The 19,311-nt window shown below is 35.9% G+C and overlaps 1 protein-coding gene across 2 annotated transcripts in view; it reads right to left on the minus strand.

Annotated features, from left to right (window-relative positions):
- The window catches only part of UBR5 (ubiquitin protein ligase E3 component n-recognin 5), a 154,205-nt gene extending 135,721 nt beyond the window's left edge, over nt 1-18,484 (minus strand). For both annotated transcript variants that reach the window (XM_051970953.1, XM_051970952.1), the window contains exon 1: nt 18,371-18,484. In XM_051970953.1, the coding sequence (XP_051826913.1) occupies nt 18,371-18,432 (62 nt within the window). In that variant the 5' untranslated portion in view covers nt 18,433-18,484. The remainder of the gene's footprint in view (nt 1-18,370) is intronic.
- Nucleotides 18,485-19,311: the final 827 nt, after the last annotated feature.

Below are 19,311 nucleotides of genomic sequence, written 5' to 3' on the forward strand. Positions count from 1 at the left end.
CACCTCATCCTAAGCTTGAAGTTCAGTCCCTTACAATAATTTTCAGATAAACTGCTTTATAACCATGCCTCCCATGCCTTTTATTTCAAAATTGGGTTTTTGGTACATAAAGTTTAAAACTTTGTTATTTATCTCTACTGAATTTTACCTCTTTAGGTTCAGCCCAATGATCTAACCTGTTCAAATCTTTTTAGATCCTGACTCTAGCCTGGTTTGTTAACCAGTTCTCCCTCCTTTTATCACCTATTCTGATGTATTTATGCCTTTTATCCAGGTCTCTGATAAAAAAAAGTTAAACAGTACAGAGCTAAGTTTCAATCCATGGAATACTCAACAGAAAATCTACTATCATGACAATGAAATAAACCAGCTACTATGAGTTTAACCATCTGACCAATTAATTAGGAATCTCTCTAATTGTATGATCTAGCTGACATCTCTCCACTTTCCTCATAAAATAAGAGATAAATTTGTCAAAATCTTGTCTATAACCTAAATGAATACAGCATTACTTTCATCATTCTGTCAAAATGTCCATATTTTATCTATATCTATCTATACACACATACAGACAGACTGACAGACACATACAGGAAAAAAAAAAAGTGCAAAATAAGAAAAACAAAGAAAAGCTGATTGTGGAGTATGGTATCTCAAGCATCTGGCTAACAGTTGTTCCCCACTACAAAATAGTGTTCCCAGCCCTGTTCCCCGTCCCCTCAATTTAGTTGTTGTATCAATTGAAAATCCAGCAATTACAAAGTTATTTGATTTTAACAAGCAACTTCTTTTAAAAATCCAAATACTGGGGCAGCTAGGTGGTGCAGTGGATAAAGCACCAGTCCTACAGTCAGGAGTACCCGAGTTCAAATCTGCCTCAACCACTTAATACTTCCTGGCTGTTTGACCCTGGGCAAGGCATTTAACCCCAATTGCCTCAGCTAAATAAATAAATAAATAAAAATCCAGATTTCTCTGGCAGAAGAGTTGAGTTAAAAAAAAAATTTAAAAGGAGTAAGAGTTAATTCACAATTTGTCAATGGAAAGCGATTTAGAATTACATTCAAATAGTTACTACTTTTATATGTACTTTTGGACATACTAATATCATGATTAGGCCTGTATCCCAAAAAAAGATAAAAGAAAGAAGAACCATTGGAATAAAAATATTTATAATAGTTCCTGGGAACTAAGTGGAGGTACCCAAAATTTGGAAAAGACCGGACAAATGATGATTGTAATGTAATACATTATTACGTTGTGATGTAATAAGGCACAATCATGCCATAAGAAATGAAGACTTTACTGGAAAGTATGAAATCAATAGAGTGAAGTATACAAAATCAGAATAATTTACATAATAACAATAGTTTATAAACAAATAATTTAGAAAAACTAAAGAACTTCTGAATAATAGGAACTAACCATGATTTCCAATGATGGAATTTGCTTACCTTGGAGTAAAAAGACATTTTTTGGACAGGCTAGCTAGCATGGGAATGTTTTGACTACATATTTATTAAGGTTTTGGTTTTATTTTTCCCTACCTGGAGCGGAGGGGAACAGAGGTAGGATGAAGAGAAAATGTTTTGTTATTTCAAAAACAGAATTGTAAAAACTTTAAAAAAAAAATAATTCTGTCAAAAAAACAAATTTAGTCCAGCACAAACCATTCTTGATGAACTTTGCTGGTACTTTGTAAATACTAGATCTTTCTCTTTTTTTTGCTCAGTTGTCTCTACTTTTCATGACTCTTTTGGGGATTTCTTGGCAAAGATACTGGAATAGTTTGTCATTTTCTTCTCTCTCATTTTTTTCATGTTATTCCAAAGTAACTTTAATTTTAAAAATATTTTAATAGTATTTGACTTCTCCAAATATATGTAAAGATAGTTTTTGATATTTTTGCAAAACTTTGTATTCTTTTTTTTTTAATAACTTTTTATTGACAGAACCCATGCCAGGGTAATTTTTTATAACATTATCCCTTGCACTCACTTCTGTTCTGATTTTTCCCCTCCCTTCCTCCGCCCCCTCCCCGAGATGGCAAGCAGTCCTATACATGTTAAATAGGTTACAGTATATCCTAGATACAATATATGTGTGCAGAACCGTACAGTTCTCTTGTTGCACAGGAAGAATTGAATTCAGAAGGTAGAAATAACCTGGGAAGAAAAACAAAAATGCAAACAGTTTACGTTCATTTCCCAGTGTTCTTTCTTTGGGTGTAGCTGCTTCTGTCCATCCTTGATCAATTGAAACTGAGTTAGATCTCTTTGTCAAAGAAATCCACTTCCATCAGAATACATCCTCATACAGTATTGTTGTTGAAGTATATAATGATCTCTTGGTTCTGCTCATTTCACTTAGCATCAGTTCATGTAAGTCTCTCCAAGTTTCTCTGTATTCATCCTGCTGGTCCTTTCTTACAGAACAATAATATTCCATAACATTCGTATACCACAATTTACCCAACCATTTTCCAATTGATGGGCATCCATTCATTTTCCTGTTTCTAGCCATTACAAACAGGGTTGCCACAAACATTTTGGCACATACAGGTCCCTTTCCCTTCTTTAGTATCTCTTTGAGGTATAAGCCCAGTAATAGTACTGGCTGGATCAAAGGGTATGCACGGCTTGATAACTTTTTGGGCATTATTCCAGATTGCTCTCCAGAATGGTTGGATTCAAAATCTTTGTATTCTAAATTTTTCTCCCTCCCTTCCTTACTCCCTATCCCCAAGACAGCATGTAGGTTAAATATGAGCAATCCTTTTACACACATTTCTTATATTTGTCATGTTGTACAAGAAAAATCATACTAAAAGGGAGAACAAAAAATCCATGAATAAGAAAAAAACAAAGAGGTGAAAATACTATGCTTCAATCTATAGTGAGTCTCCATAGTTCTCTCTCTGGGTACAAATGGCACTTTCTATCACATCTATAATTGTCTTGAATTACCTCATTGTTGAGAAGAGTCAAGTTAATCACAGTAGATCATCACATAATTTTGCTGTTACTGTGTATAATGTTTTCCTGGTTCTGCTCACTTCACTCAGCATCAGTTCATGTAAATCTTTCTATGCTTTTTTGAAATCATCTCCAGCTCATTTTACAGATGAGGAAGTGAAGCAAACAAAACAGAGTTAAGTGACTTGCCCAAGTCATATAACTAGTAAGTGGAGCCAGATCTGAACTCGGAGAAATAACTCTTCCTGACTTTAAGATTGGCATTTTACCCACTGAGACACCTACCCCTACTTCTCCTTCTAGATATTCACAAGTGATTTGTTTAAATGAGCACTTTTAGAATTTTCCTAGGAATTGAAGTCAAGTTCACTAACTTAAAATTTTCAGATTCTTTGCCTCAGAAATCTGCCTTTATGATATCTCTCTCAATTTCCACGACCTTTTAAATTACTGACAGGAGCTCAAAAATCACACTTGCCAGTCTCCTAAGTACCTGAGGACACAATGAGATGATTTAAGCCAGCAGTTTCACAGTGACTTAGAAAACTACAAATGAACATTGTGTTTTAACATTTTTATTCATTTTGTTAAACCATTCCCAATTACATTTTAATCTGGTTCAGGTTATACTTGAGAATTTTGCATGTGGCCATGATGCCTTTACTTTAAAAGGCTCTCCTACTGGCAGAGTATCTCCCATGCACATGTTAAGATCACATACACATACACATGAGAAACCCAGAGAAAGAGGTGTTAAATTTCAAGTCAGAGGATTCAAATTTTAGCTTTACTGATTACCACCTATGGCACACCTTGGCTTAAGTTAAGCAAGTTACTTAAGCTCTGAGCCATTTCTTCATCTATAAAATAGGAGGGTTTAACTAAATGATATCCAAGACTACTTTATAGATACAACCACAAGGGGTAACTTTGCTCAACAATTCTTTGTTTAACACCCAACAAGGGATGAAACAAGGAAAAATATTTACCAAATGTGTTTGCCAGTATCATTCAGAATTGTCCTAAGCAGCAGAATCCTAATGTAAGTAGGATATCTATAGACTATAAAGTATTCCAGATGCTCATTTGACAATTATACTATGACAACTGCATCAAACCTCAAAACTAATTACAGGGTGCTCTAAATGAGATTTATAGTCTTTAAAGAAATTTAAAAAAACAAAACAAAACAAGAATACCCACACAAGAGTAAATTAATGAAGGATACCCTGTGCAGCCCAGTGAAGTAGCCTATCAATACATTATCTCAGAAACTGAATGTGGACAATGAGCTACATTCAAAATTGAAGGGAACAGACTGGCTTACATTTGGAAAACTGCACAGTACAGCTATAGCTATTGCGGTGTTTACCCATAATGGCTACTAAGCAAGGAATTACAAAAGATTCAAAACCGTATATGATCCAACAGGCAATAAAAAGATACATAGTAGGTTTAGGTTCCAATACATTGGTAATGTTAAGATTTCAGTATTGATGTCTTACACACAAGTAATATAAAATGTACCATCAATAATATGTCTTGTTGGAAAAGAAGCTAGGGTTTAGCAGTAGACAGAAAACCCGTGTTTACACCAGTAGCCAAAAATCATTAGAAAATTTTTGGGGAAATTGGCCTCCAATGCACTGGGATGAAGAGATCTATGTAAAAACATGGACAAGAAGACAATCACTACAATTTGTAATTCTAAGAACTACCACACGAAAATTTAGTAGCATTAGTCCAACACTAAATTACTACTAATTAATAAATGCCATTTTCTGAGTGGATGCCCATCAATTGGAGAATGGCTGAATAAATTATGGTATATGAATGCTATGGAGTACTATTGTTCTGTAAGAACAAATGGCTCTCTAAACTACATGAACTGATGCAAAGTGAAATGAGCAGAACCAGGAGATCATTATACACAGTTACAACAAGACTACACAACACCCAATTATGATGGACGTGACTCTCTTCAACAATGAGACGATTCAAACCAGTTGCACTTGTTCAGTGATGAAGAGAGCCATTTACACCCAGAGAGAGAACCATGGGAATAGTGTGGAACACAACACAGCATTCTTACTTTCTCTGTTATTTGCTTGCATTTTGTTTTGTTTCTCAGTTTTTCTTTTTCTTCCTTCTTGATCTGATTTTTCTTGCACAACAAGGTAACTGTATATATATATATACCTATACTGGATCTAACATGTATTTCACATATTTAACATGTACCTGCTAGCTGGGGGGTGGGAGGGAGGTAGGGAGGAGTCGGGAAGGGGATAAGAGAAATTATGCAAGGGTCAATCTTGGAAAAATTACCCATACATATGCTTTGTAAATAAAAAGCTTTAATAAAAAATTCAAATAAATAAATGCCATTTTCACTCTTTTTTGTTGTTTGCTTACATTTTATTTTCTTTCTCACGTTTTTCCCATTTGATTTGATCTTTCTTGTGCAGCAGATATAATGTATTATTATTATTGTATTATATAATTGTATAAATAGGTATGCATATATTGGATTTAACATATATTTCTACCATGTTTAACATATATCAGATTACTTGCCAACTAGGGGAGGGATTGGGGGAAGTGGAAGGGAAATTGGAACACAATTTCCAATTGTTGTTAATGTTGAAAAATTATACATGCATAGGTTTTGGAAACAAAAAGCTTTAATTAAAAATAAATAAATGAAATTCACCTGTAAACAAAATGCTGAAAGACTTAAAAAATAGAAGTGTCTCCAAATGATATAAAGCTCTAAATTTCATCTAGCAGAAATGAAACAACGAATTTAGACAATGAACATGCATTATAAAATAAAACTATTCAAGTATCAACTACAGTTTAGAAAAGATGATAAAAATAGTTTGGTTTTTAATACATTAGAAAAAGTGATGGCCTCTACCTCTCTACTTCCATAAACTCAAACTTTTTCTAGTTCCTGTTTTAACACTACTAGTCAGGCAACAATCTTTACTTATCTTAGGTCTATTTGTTCATCTGTAAAATAATGAAGTTGGTTGCCAAGATGATTAAGATTCTGAAATTCTAGGTGATATACAAAACATCTTAACTCATAAAATGACTTCTTAATAATTTTAAGTCAAAATAAATAAATGATAAAGCAAAATGTAGAAGAGAAAGTGTTATATAATCATTACTTAAAAGATTGAAATTAAGAACCTTTCTTTAATGAATCTTTGGCAGTTAAAACCTCAACAAACTCTCTAAGAACTCTCTTAAACGTCTAAAATTCGAACGAACTCCTAGCCAAAGGAAAAGATTCATATTCCTGTTTTTTTCCCCATAGAAATTTCTTTTTAATTTGTACTTTCAGTCAAATTAAATTTAATGTTAGTTTGACTAAGCTTAACTTTACTTTCCTTTTTCCTTTTCTGAGTAAAGTATATTAAGTCTTTTACAACATTAACATAAAGGAATTTCTCCCTAGCTAAAACAGATAAGCAATAAGCTTTAAGAAAGCCTGCATTCTGTCCCCAAGAACTTATTAGAACTAATGCAAAAAGAAATTGCTTAAGAACAATTTTACTACTTGTCTTGTAAATATATAAAACGGTCTATAAATGCAGAACTAGTTGTTCCTTGAACTAACAATCTACAACAGCTAGAAAGGGCCTTTGAAGATCATATAGTCCATTATTTTACAAATAAGGAAATTGTATCTCTTAGAGATTAAATGACTTGCCCATACTGATTAATAGCAGAGCAAGGACTAGAATCTTCTGGACACTAGCCCACCTCCTATGGTGTAACTTACTTCAATCCTCAACAAGCTAGGTGATAGTCAAGATATCAGCGTGGGACCAAAGAGGATGTTCAAATCCTTATCTTACCTTAATAGGGGATAAGAATTGATAATGAAGAACCTTAAAATGAAGACTTCTTAAAGCTTAGGACAAGATAAAATTGACATTATATTTAAACACTAAAATTTACATGTCATCTCATTTGATCTTTACAACCTCTGAGGTAGGTATTACAGGCATACTTATGTTAGAGGGAAAAAAAAGGGGGGGGGGTCACATAAATTAAGTCATATGCCCATCTCTCACATAGCTAGGAAATGCCAAAGGTTGACATTTGAACCAAGATTTTAGCTGATTTCCAAGTCTAGCACTTTATCCAGAAAGTCCCAAGGCTCTCTAAATCCTATTCATGACTGGGAGTGGCAAAGGAGAAAAGATTGGGAATACTTCAGACAGTGATCCATCTCTTTTTCTTCTCACCTTACCCAGAAAAGGTGTTGCTTTGAGGATTTTATCTGTATGGAGAACTCCTACGCTGAAAATTCTTCTTACTGATACAAATCAGCAACTCAGATTTTGAAAGATTTATCCATAGAGTATTTATACCAAATAGGCACACAAAAATGATCACATTAAACTTTAAAATATATACAGCATATTGTCTACCTAAATTCTGATATGTATGGGGTTTTTAGGAATAACAAGTTTTTCTGAAATGCAATTCTACACCAACTAAGAATAATAATATGAACATTAAAATAACTTTGAAATATTTACTGACTTTATTATGAGGCATAAATATTTTAAATAAAGATAATATTAAAATTAAAAGGAAGTGTTAACATAAACTGGCAATTGTGGCCTCATACCCAAGTGGTTATATGGCGATTGGGATCCCCAAGCAGTTGTAGACTTGAGGTACATGTTAATAGTCTGCAGGGTGAATTCTCTAAAAATACCGAGGGGAAAAAAGAAAATCAGTCCTACAAAAATCCCCCAAGGACTTTTCCCATCTTCCACTTGTGTTCCGAACACACATCATTAAGCTACTCAGCAATGGACAAAGAAATTGGATGCATCTACCCACTGCCCACATTTCTAAATGGAACAGGATATTCTCAGCAATACCTTATCTGGCTCTTTAAGAATGCAAAGAGACTGAACCTCTACTCTAAGTAATCCCCAGGTAAGGAAATTTCTAGTATCAATGCAGGGGGCCAACTTCTCTGAAACTTAATCTAAGAGCATTGCCCAGTACAGTGGTGTGAAACTCATAAAGAAAGGGATCCCAGGTGGCCATATATTGACTTAGAAGACTACAAATTCATAATATTTATGTTGCATTTGTATTTTTTTATTAGACATTTCCCAATTGCATTTTAATCTGATTCAGGCCCTAATCAGGAGTTTTACAAGGGATGAGTTTGACACTTTTGGCCTACGGTACAAAGTTAGTGTCTTACTTGGATAGCCTATCCAATTAAGTGTCAGATGTGAAATCAAAACCTAGGTTTAGTCCTAACTTCAAGACCTACTTGTCTTGAATCACCTCAATGTCTCTTGCTTTGTTATCCTAATATTATATATTTTGCATACAAAAAACCTCACTCAAAACCAAAGGTTAATATAGGGTTAAAACTATTTTCACTCAAGTTATATTAACTAGTATTTATACTTTGAGGACTACAAAGACCTTTACTTATTTAAATTAATCCACAAAATAACACTGTGTGAGAGATGTTATCCCCATTTTACAGATTTAGGAACTGAGACTGAAAATGTTAAGTGATCTGCCCAGTATCATGATTGTTAAGTGTCCCAGGTGGGTTATCCTAACTCAGATCAATACTTATTCATTATGGTGCCCATCTTATCTCAGTGCATAAAACGCCTACTTATATATGAACACAAACACCTGGTTGCTGATACTATCTCTAATCCTTGTAAATCTCAACTTTTATCAGCAAATAGGTAATGTAAAGATAACTCTGGCAACAGTTTTCTATTACAAGTCAACTATATTAAAAGGCAGCAGATGAAGTTTCTTTTTCCCACACTTCACTGTATGACCAATTAAGAGGGAAACATATAAAAGGATAGACAATGAAGTCTACAAGCTCAGATTTCTCCTTCACATAGATCAGAACTAAAATAGATATGTTTTTACTCCTTCCACACCCATCACACATTTATGTTCTACTTTTATACTCCACTTTACATTTTATCCTATTTTCTCCTGTACCCAGAACCAGACTGATAAGTTTCAGGGTCCTATGTCTTTGATTTGTGCCAGGCCTTCAGAGTGTTAATTTATAGAGTTTCAAAGATATTTGTGTGGGGAAGAGAGAAGAAAACACTATTTATTAGTAGGACACTTTATGCTTACAGTGATTCATATAACAACTTCAATTTGTAAACAGTTTAAAACCAGGGAAACACTTCTGTTCAGGGTCTTTCATTATCTGTTGTCATCAATAAAATAAAGCAATACCATAAAGAAATCCCATACTTTGGAAATAAAAGTAGTAATCTCTCCACTCAAAGTTAAATGCACAAGTCCAGATTTTTCAGTTAAATGGTGTTATATTTTCCAACACTATCCAAGAATTGAATTTCATAAAATTGGCTTAATTATACCATTTCCTCTATCAGAAGTTCCCCCTTTCAAAAACTATTATTCTTTAAAAATGTCCTAAAATGTTTAAAAGGAAAGCGTGTCATCATAATGCAAATTAAAACAGAAATCTCTGGAAACTTTTTATTTGTCAGGAATGATAAAGTAGTATGAGGAAAAAACAAAAAAGAAAAAAATTGCATTAGCATCAACTCTACTCATGAAAGCTATTGAGAAGATACAAAAATTAAAAAAAAAAAAAGAAACAAAAAACAATATGCTAAAGGTTTTTATCTTTTTCTTCCCATAATAGAAGAATATATATATTCAGAAGTATATTGGCTCTTAAATAGGAACCACAGTGTCATAATGATTATTTGTACAAGTGTTAAAGAAAGGTCCTAAGAAAAAAGCTTGTCAATGTTATAAATATGTCAATGTCAATAATATAACATATATATTAATATAAAAGTACATGCAGAATTAATGCATATTAATGTATATGTACATAATGTGCTACCTCCAATTTTCTTTTTGCCTAGTAATTTATTATTTTGGAATTGTGATGTAGAAAACAACTGTGGAGTCATGTGCCTTCTTTTGGAAACCACAGAACAACAACAAAATAGCTTTCCACTCTTCCAAAAAGAGCAACAATAAAACTCAAACATAACATCCTGAAAATTTTTTAAAATATTTCTTTCCTCCCCCTCAACCATTCTCCTCCTAAATATGTTGTTGAACTAAGGAATAAGGGATAAAAGATAAAACAAAGCAATCACTGTTAAAAAAAAAAAAAAAAGAAAAGAAAAAAAAAAAAAAGTTGTTCACATTAATGTAGTAATTCAAAGTTTACAAATAGATTTCTTCACAACCACCCTCTAAATTAAGCAAGCATTACTGCCATTTCACACCCAAGAAAAAGAGAGGCCCATGGAAACAGAGATAGCTAACATTTGGAAATATAAGATCAAGTACATGCATATAGTCCTCAGACTTTTTCTGTCAAAAATCTACAAAACTTAATTTTTTTAACTAATTTCAAAATTTAGACATTTAAGTAATTCCATGCTAATTTCTCTACAGCAGTTCAACTTTTAACTTCTTCCACAATTCTAAAGTTTGCTCTTTTTTTAAAGGCTAATAAATCATTGCAGATAGAGCCTACTAACAAGCCATTTTTCACACTGTAATGTTTTAAGTGCTAACAGCAAAGCAAATTAACTTGGGAAAATGCCCTGGCAAATTCTGCCTTACCTATTACATACAAAGGCAGTCTTCAGGGTTTTGGATTACTCTAGAGAAAACCCAGAAACCTCATTTAGCTTAAAATTCATCACAGATCATCACAGAATGAGCTACATCCTTAAAAAAGAAGCTAGAAAAATTTAAGGCCAACAGATTTCTGACCCACATGTGATTAAGGAAAACATCAAATTCTACAAAATACCTTGTGCAAAATCATGTCCTTAATTATTCTGCTTCAGTCTTTATATCATCAAGACTAGACCAAAATAAAAGTGATCAATTGATCAAACAATGCTCAAGGAGAAGCAATAGAAAAATTCTTAATTAAAGCATTCAAGCTTATACTGGTTTGTCTAGCAATTCAGATTCAAACTGAAAAATCTATAATTTTTCAGTTTATTGCATTTGCAAAGATTCACTCTTTAAAAATCAAGCAAGAATCTGTACCAAGGAAAATGTCTTAAAAAAAAAAAAAAAAGATGCCCTACTTGCTGATAAGACTTCTTAATATTAATAACAAGAAAATTAACATCTAGAAAAGCTGAAATCATTTTAATAAGGCAAGAAATCATATCAGCAACTAAAATAAGGTACTATTCAAAATAAAAACAAATTTTATATAACAAAATATTAATATCTAATATTAAAGCTAAGATGCTTCAAAAGTGCATTAACTATCCATTTGTCATGATTTCTATGAACTTATTGCTACTAAAATAATTAGGAAAGTCACAATATAAAACAAATTTCTCCTTAAAAAAAGTTTTGCAACAAAACCAAGTTTATACTGATTTAAAGACATAGATTGATATGAATTATTTTTAAAGCTCTTTTTGAATTACTCAATCACTAGATGAAACCATCATTTTTAATCTCCTATACTGAACCATCATAACATTACCATTATAAGTAATTGCTAAATAATACACACTGATGTTAAACCTTTCAGAACAATAAACTGAACTAAGAGTGGGAGAGCACATGAGGGGAAACTGGAGAATCACAGAAACAAAGATAGAGACTTCAAGAAATTTTCCAAGCTTCCTTTACCTTTCTTCTGGGGAAGATCACACATGAACTAGATGAATGATAGATACTCTGTTCACAGAAATATAGACCTTAGACCCCTGAAAGGAATGTTAGAGACCACCAAATCCAACAACTCTCATTTTACCAATGACAATGCTGAAGCCCAGAGTTGAGATTCTATAATTATTTCTTTGCTGTTCTCCACCCCCAAAAGACTATTTTCAAAAACAAGCCCAAATAACCCCACCTTCCAATTTAGAAGAAATAAGTGGAACTCCAGGATAGAAGAGTATTTCACCATAGTAAATTTATAAAAACTTAAGTTCTCTTATACAAAATTTAACTGACACTTAAGACTATTCTACTAGCCTTATAATAATGTTCCCTTAAATACAAACTATGTGGTTCCCTTCAGTGTAATCCAAAATAGTCTTAAGTGGCTCAACTTCCCTTTGGAGACTTTTCCCTAACCTAATCATTAGGTCAGGAATTTTTCCTTTCCTAATCTTATCCCATTACTCCTAGATATTATACTTCTGTGTATTGTATTAATTATCCACTCAGTTTTGTTTACACCTTTTTTATTAGCATTTACACACTTAGGTTTCCTTTGGTCAATTTTTTATTTGTAAAACTAATTTGTATTTGTCTTTTTCAATCTATAAGTTATCCATCCATCCTATAATTGTTTTTTAATCTTCTTCTCCTGACTAACTTTCTTTAATTTCTAAGTTCTCATGGGCCCAACATCTTTCCATACCAAGGAACCACAAATTAAATGCTATTAGACCCCCCTTTTTAGGCATATCACATTATGGAGCCCCAGAATGGAGGGTATTTTTCATAATACATGACCATAACAAGGCATTAAGTTTAAAAAAATTTTTTTCTCTAATACAAAATTTAACTGTTATTTAAGACTTAAGACCTCCTTTACAACCTCATTTATTTCATCTTACAGCAATATATCTTACTGGCTACTGTGCATTTTGTTGTTGTTCTGTTATTTCAATAATATCTGACTCTTCGTGATCCCATTTGGGATTTTCTTAGCAAAGCTACTGCATAGGTTGCCATTTCTTTTTCCAGCTCATTTCACAAATGAGAAAACTGAAACAAATGAGATTAAGTGACTCAAGCAAGGTTATATAGTAAGTATCTGAGACTGGATTTGAATTCAGTCTTCCTAACTCCAAGTTCAGTGCTCTATCCACTGTCCATAATAACTATATATTTACTGAGGGAAGGCCCATAATACACTACATATCATCCCTTGTTAAATTTTAATACAGACTGAGAATCAAGAGTAGAACAAAATTACCTATCAAAAAACATCCAGTAGCATGTCCACACTCAAGTTCTTCTCAGAAGAGGTATCAAAATAAAAATTATGATATTGTATTGTTTTATTGTACAGGAAGTGGTTCTCAAAGTTTTGTTTTCCATCTTTACACTATCAAACATTATTAAGAACCTATCCAATTTACTATTATTAAAAATAAAGCATAATTTTGAATCTCTGAAGACCCTCTAAAAGGGTTTCAGAGACTCCCAGGATTCTCTGGAGCACATTATGAGAAATCACCAGAACTCAAAAGTATTTTTTCATGTGAATGGTGTAATGTAAATTCCTGAAGCAACCATTTAAAGTAATTTCTTCCTTTAGTTTTTTCTCAAAGGTTCAGGTTTTCTATCAAACCACTAACATCAAGTTTTTAAACACTAAATAAAATGTCAAATCCTGAAAATATTATTTACTAACAGAAAAAAAGGCAACATCTTAACATAATTTTGACAATAGCAAGAGCAACGATCATTGTGCTCTAAATGGTAAATTAAAGCCACTAACTGTGGCAACAATTTAAAATCTTACAATTACCTATATCTGAAACATAATCTGAATTTTAAGCCCTTGTACAACACAAAGGAGAGCTAGCATCAGGAATGGGAGCTCAAGTCTAAAAATGACAATCTTCAAAAGTCTCTTTCTGGGCTCTGGTTCTATATGTAAAAATGAAAAATATACCACCTGTTATCAGTCCATCTTAGTTGAGTATTGCTAACTGGAAATAGAGATAATTCCTCACGTGTATATTGTTTATACAAAAATCATTAGGGAACCCTTGTAAAAGTATCTTACAAGTGAAACTGACTTCTAAAACAGTATCATTTTGGCACTTCAGTAATTAAAGCCTTTGAATATACTCTAATTCATCATTAAAATAAAACACTAAATTCTTTTCTATATCAAATACTAAGGCATTATTGAGTACTGGGAAAAGAGAATTTGCTGAATTTGGAATCAGAGGATCCGAGTTCAAATCCCAGGATCTGCCATTTAACCTTAAGCAAAACTGCCTAGAAGCCTGGTGTTTCCTTATCAATACAAACGGAAGGGATTTGGATTAGATGACCCCTAATTTCTTTTGACTCTAAATCTATATATCCTTGTAATCTTAAAAAGAGTGCTTTTAAAAATAAGTTATTCTAAAAATTCAAATTTTCTTAAACAATAACACATTTCACTGCCCAAAAGAAAACATTACTTTCTGTGTTGCATTTCAAATAAAAATTTCACTATGTGTTACTAAACTTCTAAATTATTTTCAATTCAGCCATTTGTCTGTATCTGAATCAACCACATTCCTTTCACAAATTATGCATTCCTTAAATTATCTTTGCCTTTAACTTAGTCATAGAAATGCTTTAGAAAAATATTTTAATCATCCCCAAATACTTCCACACCTCATCCCCTACTTCAAGAAAAGGATTAAGAAATCTAATCTCTAATTCATTGATCAAATTGTGAAACTGTCCTCAAGAACTAAATGGGAAGTATAGGATCATAGAAAACACTCCAAAATGAGTCATTTATTGGCAAGATCACTAGACTGAGTTTGCAACCCGTTCCTAGTCCTGATCTGGCCAGTCTACGACTGTGTTGTTATCTTCTACAAGTCACTTAACCTCAGCATACCTTGATTTCCAGTCTGCAAAATGAAGAGGTTGGATTAATCTCTAAAGTGCTTATTTATTACATTTTTAATTTTTTATATGATCTATACTTTACTCAAACTTGATAATCAGAAACTTCTAATTATTCCTCTGAAATGCCTTAGGCATTTGAGGTTTCTCTTAGAAGTCTACAATTTGTTCTTTGCCTAAACCAAGAATTTTTAACAACACAGCTCTAAACCAATTAATCAGGGGAAAATCTAATTCAAGGTATCAAATAAGTATCTCGTAAGCATCTGATTCCCCATTTTAAAAACATGACCAATTCTCTCTCCCATCCTTTCCTCACCAAGTTATTTTCATTCTTGTCTCCCCAATTAAAATGTGAACTCCAGAGCAGAAATTTTGTTTTTGCCTTTCTTTGTATTAAATCAGCATTTAGCACAGTACCTGGCACATTTCTGCTGTGCCAACAGTTTGCATAGAGTGCTTAATAAATGCTTGTTGATTGAAAAGCTTCAAAGCATCACAAGATGTCAGTACAAGGCATCCTCATTGCTCCAAGACCCACTTCCAATTAGCCATCAAGAATTAACATTTAGGTGCAAGTGACAAGAAGGTAATCTGTTACAGGGCAGTATTAATCAAATCTGCTATAGAACTTAGGTGGTCCAAGCTATTGTTTCAATATGTAAAAAACTACATGCAAGAACCACAAATCTGAAAAAGGAAAAAAAAATCCAACATTCTCCTTGTTCATTGCAATATGTTCCCCAATTCCTGAAATTTCAGAATAGGCCAAGCAAAATGTCTGGCTTATAGGAATCTTCAAAGAATATATATTTGTAAACAAATATAGAACTATATAATTGAAGTTGCTATGACAAGTGCCTTTTTTGGGTGATTAGCTCTAATTTTGCTGCTTTACAGAAGAAATTTGGGTATTTTTTAAAATATACACATCTCCACCCAAAATATCAATGCAGAATTCAGTATTTGTGCTTATTAAGTAAGACATGTCTATAGAATCAAGTACCACAGTAGTAGAATAATTATGGACAATGATTGTCCTTTTTTATAAAATTCCTAAGTGAACCCTGATAAAAATTCACTTTAAACCATGAAACAGTATTTTCAATTAAAGCCTCCTTTTAACTTAAAAGAATTCACAAAACAGAAGTCTTTTTTACTTGAAGTATTAGATTTTAACAAGCAATGCCACAATATGTTTGGTCCTAAAACTTGCCTGAAACAGTCAAATGTTTCTTTGCAAAGACTTTCTCTACACTTTTTCCAACAAAGTCAAATACTTTAAAATTACACACTATATGTGTGTGTGTGTGTGTGTGTATAGTGTATATATGTATGCAAAAATGTCCACATAATAGTGAGTATATATGTTTGACTGCTATCTCAAATGCTGACAACTGCAAAGAAAAGATTCACAAGCAAAACATTTTCGTAACTATTAGCTATGGCTTTCAAAAATTCTACTTACAGCACTGTATGTTTAACATTTGTGAAGTCTGTAAAGAATGTAAAAACAGTACACAAATATTCTATGCTTAAATTACATCTACTTTCCTTTTTAATCATGCGTTTCTTTATGTGAGATAAAATTCTTTATGCTCAGCATTATATTGAACAACAAATTTGGTGAAATTTATTACTTAGTCATATTTACAGTAATAATTACCGTAACAAAACAAGATACATTTATACATTTTTCACATATAAAACAAAACAAAGTCTTAAAGACTTGCTCCTATAAAAAATAATTGAGAAACTTATTTAAAGTATGTCCATAAAAAAAAAAAAAAAGAGTCAAAATTTTTGGAATATATATAACATACAAGAAAATATCCATCTCAAAACTCCTCTTGGTTCAGACTTGATCATAAACTACAAATCAAAAGTACAGAAAATTTACAGGATAATCTTACAGCTGTATCTAAATTTACCAAGCACCTTTGAATCTTTAAAAGCTTCTTGATAAAAATAACATTTAAAATGTTGGACCACTGAAAGAAGCAAGAATTCAAAATGAGCAACTTGGGAAAGTTCTGACAACTCTATGTGACCAACTCATTTCCTATCATAACCTTAAAAACAAAAAAAACAAACCAACAGCAACATGGCTTCAGCAAAACTGGACAGATTTTTACCTAAGAAATGAAACATCTTGCCTTCTATAACCCAAGAACTGCTGCTGGCCACACTGGAAGTACTTCCCATACATATAGAGAACGAAGGCCAATCTCTTAGCCGCAAGTTAGGCAGGCCTCTTCCTCCCACAGGGAAGCGCATGACAAACGCGGCGTCATGCGAATTGTGTCACCGGGTCACCGGCAAAAATTACATGTAACTCCCCAACTTCGGTCCGATCCGGCCTCCTGAGGCCCGCACAAGTATCTCTAGTGCCTAACACACTAACAGGGGAAAGCTTAAATTGACCTACTTTCTGATCCAGTAAACACTGAGCCCAGAGTTGGACCTAAGACAGGATTTAATGGAGGCCTCTTCTCAATCTTTTCCGAGCCTCCGTGGCCAACAGCGAAGGAACTTTTCCTGGTTTTCCTAGGTTCAAAATGAGTATGCAGCCCAGCAATTCTGTATCTTATATGCTGGGCCGCGGGGAAAGCAAAAAAAAAAAAAAAAAAAAAAAAAAAAAAAAAAAAAGGGGGGGGGGGGAATCCAAACCAACACATTCCAATTTTTAAAAACAAAACAATATTAACTAGCCCCACAAACCCGTGGCAAACCCTTCTCGGGGATTAAGAAAAGCAGAGATAGAAGAGTTTTTACTAGACCAAGATTTTTTATCTGCTCCATTACAGCTAGGGAAACCCCTCCCTCTACGATGTTGGGAAGAGACCAGAGAGGGAAAAAACCAACATCAAAAGGCCGGCCCGGGAGGGTGAGAATGGGCCTGCCTATCCATTTCGGGATGTGCTACCACCTCCATCCCTTTTTCTCTCTTGGCTTGGATTCGACCCCCTCCCTGGATCGGCATGCCTCACCACAGCAGGGGCTCAAATTAAATAATCATAATCATAATCATGGCGTTTCCTCCTGTTCAAACCCCCCCCCATTATTATCCCCCCTCCCGAAACTGCGAATGGGCTACTCCCCTTTCCCGTAGTGGGCCAAAGCCTACATGTAACCTCCCCTCCTTCGGCTCTCTCCCCGGCCCTGGGATCCGGCCCACCCAGGGACCCAGGGAACACTTCATCCACCCTCTCCAGCCCTCACCACCCTAGAGGCCCGGACTCGTCGGTCACCTTCCCTCCCTTTTCACCTCCACCATCCCCCATCCGCATTGTCTGTCTCAATTCAACTTTGACTAATATGGATTCCTCAGGCCTGGGCCCGACAGTAATTACAACCTACTTCTCCTGGGGAAAGGGACTGCTAGGGTCGCTCCCCTCTTTCCCGTTCAATGTAATTCCCACGGAGGGGCTGGGATGAGTCCCTCGGTTTCCCCTCCTCTCCCCCCCCCCCCCCCCAATCCTCTCTTCTCCTTCCCCAGGACCATAAGTTTACCCTGGACAGGGCCTAAATGCGAGAGGCAGGAAGAGAAGGAAGAGAGTTGAACACCTACAACCTCCCCTTCCCGTGTAACCCCCCCAAAAAATTACATCCCACCAGCCCATCCCAGCACCCCCAGGCCCCGTGGCGCCGCACTGCCCCACCTCCGCGAAAGAGGAGATGGGAGGGTAGGGGGGATGGGAAAAGCAAGTTGGGGGTTCCCTCCCAGTCCCCCTTACCTGTCATTGAGCTGGTCCTCGGTGCCCGGCAGCGGGTGAACGACGAAATGGATGGACGTCATGGTGCTTCCTCCTCGTCCTCCTCCCTAGGACACCCCACCTCCCTCGCGCTAACCCGTCCCCCCCTCCCCCCCAAAAAAACAACCCCTCTTCTCGTCCTCCTCCTCCTCCCAGCCCCCAAATGGAGGGAACCAAATGCGCAGGGGCCGTCTCCTTCTCCCCTTCCTCGGATTTCTCTTCCTCTTCGTCCTCGTCCTCGTCCTCGTCCTCCGGCCCCCCCCGGACTGTGTGTGCGGGGCCGGCCGGCCCGGCTGGCGGGCGGGCGGACTGGCGAGCAGGCGGACGAGCCACCCGCCAGCAGCTCCCCCTGCGCCGAGGGGGGGAGGAGGAGGACGAGGAGGAGGGAGGGGAGAGAGGAGGGAGGCGAAGGAAGAAGGAGGAGGGAAGAGGACGAAGATCTGGGGAGGGGACGAAGGGGGGTGCGGGAGTAGGCGGGAGGACGAGGACGAGATCGGGGCCGCGGCTGGGCGGGCGTCGGGAGCCGGGAGGGCTTGAGGAGGTAGCCCAGAGACGTGCTGGGAGGGAATGGGCTGCCGGGACGCCGGGGGCTGGATGGGGGCGGCGGACGGGGGGATCGGGCGTGGGGGGGAAGGTGGGGAGGGAGATGAGTCCGCACCGCGCTCACAGGCGAGACGCCGCTACCGCCACCAACACCGCCGCCGCCATCTTCACTTCTGCCCCAGTTTCTCCCTCTCGCAGGCTCCGCTTCCGAGGGGCGGGGGAGGGGGGAGGAGGGAGGAGGGAGGAGACGGGCAGGCGGGGGGAGGGGGGAGAGGGAGGGGAGAGAGAAAGAGGACGGGAGTAATTCACGTTACGGCTCTGCTGATTGGTCGGCGCCGTGCTGGACTGCCACGAAGCTGTAAGAACGTGAGCGATTGGTC

Source organism: Antechinus flavipes, chromosome 1 (genome assembly GCF_016432865.1).
Source record: "Antechinus flavipes isolate AdamAnt ecotype Samford, QLD, Australia chromosome 1, AdamAnt_v2, whole genome shotgun sequence".
Taxonomy (NCBI): Eukaryota; Metazoa; Chordata; class Mammalia; order Dasyuromorphia; family Dasyuridae; genus Antechinus; species Antechinus flavipes.